Source organism: the organism of the source record quoted next, unplaced genomic scaffold (assembly GCF_019419815.1).
Source record: "Pyrus x bretschneideri cultivar Hongxiangsu unplaced genomic scaffold, Pyrus_bretschneideri_v1 Contig86, whole genome shotgun sequence".
NCBI lineage: Eukaryota > Viridiplantae > Streptophyta > Magnoliopsida > Rosales > Rosaceae > Pyrus > Pyrus x bretschneideri.
This window is the reverse complement of record NW_025999827.1, coordinates 1447876-1454082: the sequence shown is the minus strand read 5'-3', so window position 1 is coordinate 1454082 and position 6207 is coordinate 1447876. Positions and strand designations below refer to the sequence as shown.

At 39.4% G+C, this 6207-nt stretch overlaps 1 protein-coding gene and 1 pseudogene across 1 annotated transcript; both read right to left on the bottom strand.

Moving 5' to 3' along the window:
- Positions 1-2332: 2332 nt before the first annotated feature.
- LOC103931794 lies at positions 2333-4144 on the bottom strand (annotated as a pseudogene).
- Positions 4145-4211: 67 nt separating this feature from the next.
- LOC103955651 (histone H3.3) lies at positions 4212-5812 on the bottom strand. Its single transcript, XM_009367550.2, has 4 exons — positions 5658-5812; positions 5006-5154; positions 4797-4887; positions 4212-4704 (listed from the first exon to the last, which is right to left on the bottom strand). The coding sequence occupies exons 2-4, from the start codon at positions 5152-5154 to the stop codon at positions 4534-4536; spliced, it is 411 nt and encodes a 136-aa protein (XP_009365825.1). The 5' UTR covers positions 5658-5812; the 3' UTR covers positions 4212-4533.
- Between the last annotated feature and the right edge of the window lie 395 nt (positions 5813-6207).

Genomic DNA, 6207 nt, shown 5'->3' with positions numbered 1-6207 from the left:
CCTCGGTTGGAGACAGTTTTCGGGCTATTTTCGGCCCTCTGGCCCTCTGGACCCGTCGGTTAGAGATGACCTAAGTGACGTCAGCTAGCCGTTGGATTTAAATTTTTCTTTTGCTATAAATGGGGCGGATATAGGGTTATAATTCACACAACTTTGAATTCAATCTATTTCAATTCAATCTTTTTCATTTCAAGTTTGCAATGAATTCCAACTTTGGATCATCTTCGGATTCCAACTGGGGTCCTCATCCAATTCCAAATTGGAAGCAAAATGGCGCAAATAAGACGAGAAGATGAAGAGTCTGATGAAGAAGTGCAAGTAAGGCATAACAAATAAAACAGAGCAACAGCCATCACTGCGGCCATGGTGTGTCAGCCAACTGAGGAACAACCTCAATGGGGCGGTTCTATTGCTGGTCGCTCTTACAAACCACGAAACATAGCGATGTCACATGCCAATCTGATGAACAACTACTTCAACCCCAACTCGGTGTACACATAAGAGGATTTCAAACGTCGCTTCCGGATGAGGCATCATGTCTTCGAGCGTTTACTTCGTGATGTCCAGCAAGTCAATCTATACTTTCGACAGAAGCAGGACAGAGCAGGCCGCCCTGGTTTCTCACCTCATCAGAAGGTTACTGTTGCACTCCAAATGATGGCCTATGGCTCCCCAGCTGATTCAATGGATGAAACACATGGTATGTCTGAGTCTACATGCCTTGATACTCTTGAACAATTATGTGACACAACTGTTCAGGTTTACAAAGACGAGTACCTCCGCGAGCCAAATCAAGAAGATCTGAATCGGCTCCTTCGTAAAAGCTGAAGACCGTGGGTTTCCGGGCATGATAAGGTCATTAGACTACATGCATTGGGATTGGAAGAATTGTCCCACTGGAAGGCAATGAGGCTTTAGCAGAAGGTCGAGAAAGCCCACTGCAGAAAAGTTATTTACCTTACACCAAAAGGCATACCGGAAAGATGTTGAGAGAGCTTTCAGTATTCTACAAGCACGGTGGAAGATCATCAGCGAACGGGTAAGAGGGTGGAGTCGAGAAAATTTGGACTCCATCATGATGTCTTGCATCATATTACACAATATGATAGTGGAGGATGAGTGAGATGGGTATATCGATGGAGAGTCCGATGACGACCAAGAAGATCCAAATAGGTCAAGAATGGGTCGTGCAAAAATATATGATGGGCCTAATTTGCCTTTCAATCCAAGAACCGGTAGTATCTCTATAAATGAGTACATGAGGCACTATAGAATGATACATTCTCGTGCCACAAACAAGTACCTACAACAAGATTTTGTTGTATATCTTTGGGCCAAAAGAAGCATGCAGTAGGCGTTTAAGTTTTATGTTGTTAAATGTTTTTTAAAATGTTGTTTAAGTTTCATGTTGTTAAATATTTTTTTTATGTTGTATAATTTGTATGTTGGTTAATGTTATTTAATATTGTTTCATATTGTTTAAAGTTGTTTCATGTTACTTAATTTAATTTAATGTTGTATAATGGCTTAGGAAGTTATAGGAAAAAATATAATTTAAAAAAAAATATGAAACAAATTTTGTGAAATAGAAGTTATAGGATAAAAATAGAATTTAAAATAAAATAAAACAAATTTTGTGAAATAGAAGTTATAGGAAAAAATGGAATTTAAAAAAAAATGAAACAAATTTTGTAAAATAAAAGTCATAGGAAAAAAATAGAATTAAAAAAAATTGAAAAAAGAAAGTTATAGGAAAAATTTTGTAAATAAAAAATAATAATAAAACTGTAAAAAAAAAAAAATAATCAAATGCAACGGCTAGCTGATGGCATTTCTGTCGGTTATAACCAATAGGAATACATTTATATTAAATAATATAAACGTATTCAACCAATAGGAAATATGATTTTTCTGGCCAGCCCTTCAGCCCTCTCCGATTCTGTAGGGCCCTCTCAGATTCCACAGCCCTCTGGCCTAACCCTCGGTTGGAGATGATTTTCGAGCTATTTTCAGCTCTTTGACCCTCTGGACCCTTCGGTTGGAGATGGCCTAAGGCCAACAAAAGCAAGACGCATCCTAAAATTAATAAGGATGCAAAGATAATGGAAATTGATAAACATACACTCATATTTAATTATGCTCAATAGTTTCGTTTAATTTATTGAATTTGATAGTTAAAAATAAAAAAGTAATGTGTGACAAGCTAAAAAAATATCTAAAAATCACATCTCAAATATAATTTGTGGAGAATATACGAGTCTCGTTGTCCTAGACTTGACCACTTACCGTTCAATCTTAATTCAACAATGAAGGAGAAAGTACAATAAAAATGTTAAACAACCACATACGGTTGGATTAAGATCGAATAGTGAGTGACCACAATTTTCTTAACCATGGGGTTTAAGAAAACAGGCCTGGAGAATAAATTTGATGCAACATCCCTTCATTGTCCGGCAGTTGCGAATATGTTGGACAACCAGACGTAAGGCCCGGAACTACGAGGATTCAAATCTAATATATTCTTTGCAGCCAGCTCCCCTATTTCTCCGTTTACGTGAACACTGCAAATGGCATCTGTTGGATTGTGTTCCAAGCCTTCTCTAACTGACCTGCTCAACACAAAATGCCAAGCCAGCAAGCATAATGCTCCGATCTAGGAGCAATGCCGTCTCTACAGACCATCGAGCCAAGGAACTTCAAGCTCTCGTTCACTTTCCCTGCATGAGCACAAGCAGATAACAAGCGAAGATATGTTATACCGTCTAGTTCTAAGCCACAGACCGCAATCTGGTTGAAGAAATCAAGAGCTTTCTCATAGAGACCATTCTGTGCAAAAGCAGCAATAATGTTGTCCCATGAACGAGGTCTGGAAGCTCAATTTGTTTGAAAACTCACACGGCATCAATGATCGCACCACATTTGCTGTACATGGTAATCAAAGCGTTATATAGGGAGAGGTTTGATTCAAATCCATGTTTAATAATGAGCAGAAGAGCTTGTCTTCCGTTTTTAAGCGATGCAAGACTAGAACAGGCAGCAAGAACGGAAACAAGGGTCCATTTTTGTGGATGCAGACCAATCTCAAGCTTTTGTGCATAGCCTGTAGATGAAAAGGCATTTCAGGGGACAAGTGATTAGGACAATGCCTTAGAAATCGACACAGACACAACAAACTAGTTAAGCTTTCGATAAACATTTGAAGGAGAAAAGGAAAGCCTGCTAAATTAGGACAATGGTTTAGAAACTCGAAGAACATTTCCTGAGCAGTGAGCACATTAGACATGGAAGATGTTGACCTAATTGAAGTACTGTGAGAAGTGTAAGCAAATCAATGTCGTATTAGGTAAGGATTGGAGCTGTAACGTTGTCACTTACGTCACGAGTGCAAGTAGAATACCCTACTAAGAAATTTTAAGATTCCTCCAGATTGAAGAGTGAATTGCACTGAATTTGATCAAATAAAGCTCTGGCATCTTCCATCTTTCTCTCCTTAGAACAGACCGTGAGCATAGCCGTCATTGCAACCGCATTTTTCTCCGGCATCTGCTCGTACAATTCCCTTGCTTCATCAAACTTGCCGTTCTCCACATACCCACTAAACAGCGCTGTCCAAGAAACAGCACTCTTGCGAGGCCTGCAAACAAACAGTGCTCCATCTCTCCTGTCTTCGCGTACCCATCAATCATTGCAGTATAAGAAATCACATTCCTCCTCGGCATGTCTTCAAATATCCTACTAGCTTCCTCCAGCCGATCATATTTCACAAACCCCGAATCATAGCATTCCCAGAAGCGACAATTTTTTCGGGCATCTGTCGGAAGTACTTGAAAACGTCATCGACCATCTCATTCTCGACGCATCGGCTAACATGGAATTCCAGGACATCACATTCCTAACAGGCAGCTTCCGTTTCCCCCAAAAGACCCATTTTTCCAGTACCCAGTAACTACTACGTCTTTTGTGAGCAATTCATCGAACTACTGACGGGCAGCTTCAACTATGTTTGGTCATTGGTTTAGGTTCGATGGAGTAACGATTGACAGGCCAATTTTAGTCCATAGAAACCTAAATTCCAGTATTCTACTTTGTTGGATCACAAATTGATATCAAATTATAAATTACCAACCAAAGCGCGCACACCCATTTCAACGATTCAAACATTCATCTTCAATCATCCAACGCAAATTACCTAAAGATGGAACACGAAGAAATAACAAACTAGACTAGATTACGACGAAATATTGTTCAATAGCGAGGCTGCAGACAACCAAATGAACAAAAAAACGCAAATTAAACACTTCTCTAGGTCGTTCATATTCTACGAAACAAACCAACCAAAAGCAACAGCATATCTTAAAGATTGTTTTGCCTATAACCATAATATCTGACTACATCTTGTACCAAACCCTAGCCACCTATCATCCTATCACAAAAAACACCGCCCTTCTGTCCGCGAAAGCATTATACATATCAGCCTTCATTCCCATCTGCAGCCACCACAATTACCCCGCCGTTGCAAGGCAGGCGGGTCACTTAAGCACGCTCACCCCTGATCCTCCTGGCAAGCTGGATATCCTTCGGCATGATGGTAACCCGCTTGGCATGGATAGCGCAAAGGTTGGTGTCCTCAAACAGACCCACCAGGTAAGCCTCAGCAGCCTCCTGCAGTGCCAGCACTGCGTGGCTCTGGAAACGCAGATCAGTCTGCAAACACAAAATCCAAACAGAAATTCATGAATACATTCACTTCGAGGTACATTATCAAATCGACTTAACAAGTTACAAACAATAAACACCTTGAAGTCCTGGGCAATTTCACGAACAAGCCTCTGGAATGGCAGCTTCCTGATCAACAGCTCAGTACTCTTCTGGTACTTACGGATTTCACTGCACAAAACATTCCAATCAATACATAATTCAGACTAAACTACATACCCATCAAGAAACAACACCGAAAAACTTTAGCAACAATGTACAACAAAAGAAAGAGGATCAATTGACTTACCGAAGAGCAACGGTACCAGGGCGGTATCTGTGGGGCTTCTTGACTCCTCCAGTGGTTGGTGCAGACTTACGGGCAGCCTTGGTTGCGAGCTGCTTCCTGGGAGCCTTTCCTCCAGTTGACTTACGAGCAGTTTGCTTGGTACGGGCCATCTAAATACACACAGCATTACCAAGGTCAGTATATATTTAATCACAACCACCCCTTTCATTTTACCAAAATCATACCCTCTATTTGTTCAGCCAAAATTATGAAACAAATTTTCCGAGCAACCAAACATACCTTCCACAGATACGGATCTAGATCACGTTTACAGAAATCGAATTAATAAAATTAGGTTTTTCATTAATCCCAAATTATTAGCCAAACGAAAACCCACAAGCCCCAAAATATTTTCATTCAAATACGGAAAAACCCTAAATCATAACACTGAAATATCATAACTAAGTCAAATCTTCAGATCTTCACATAAATATACGTTAGCAATGTAAAACCCTAAATCACAAACTAAATCTCCGATAATATATTTTTTTTAAATAAAACCCAAAATCCATATCAAAATAGAAAGAAAACGGAATCGAAAATGAAAAGCAAACCCTAATTCACGTTAGAAAAATTAATTACATTTATAAAAAACTTTGAACAAAATTCATACCTCTGCTTGCTTCGCGCTCTGTTCGCCTCGGTCTTCTCTTTCTTCGAACGAACAAAAGTTTTGAACGTTCAACAGGCTAAGGCGTATATATAGGCTGTGATTGTGAAGTGGCAGGGGATCGGACGGATGCAATTCAGTATCCGTGTGTTTTCTCTTAGTTGTATCTAACGGTCAAGGAGGGGCTTAGTTGTGTTTTCTCCCTTTGAATGTCCGGTTGTGATTTGATTTTACATTGGTGACGCAGATCGCTATTGACTAATACTGGATTCCTATTGGCCGACATCTTTTCATATGGATGCAAACTTGTGTAATATTTTTGTTTTAAACGGGGAGTTGAATTAACGTTACGTGAGAATTTTTAATTTTAAAGTTTATATTATATTGTAGCTAGCTTGACTTTTGAGACGGTGCGATTCCAGGTATAGAACCTCCATTCAAATTCGAACTCTCGCTAATCCATTTTTTTTAGCGACTAATTTTGGGTTGAAATAATATTTGACTCGGAGTAGAAGTACATAACCGCCTCATATAATGTCAAGTTTTGTAGTGA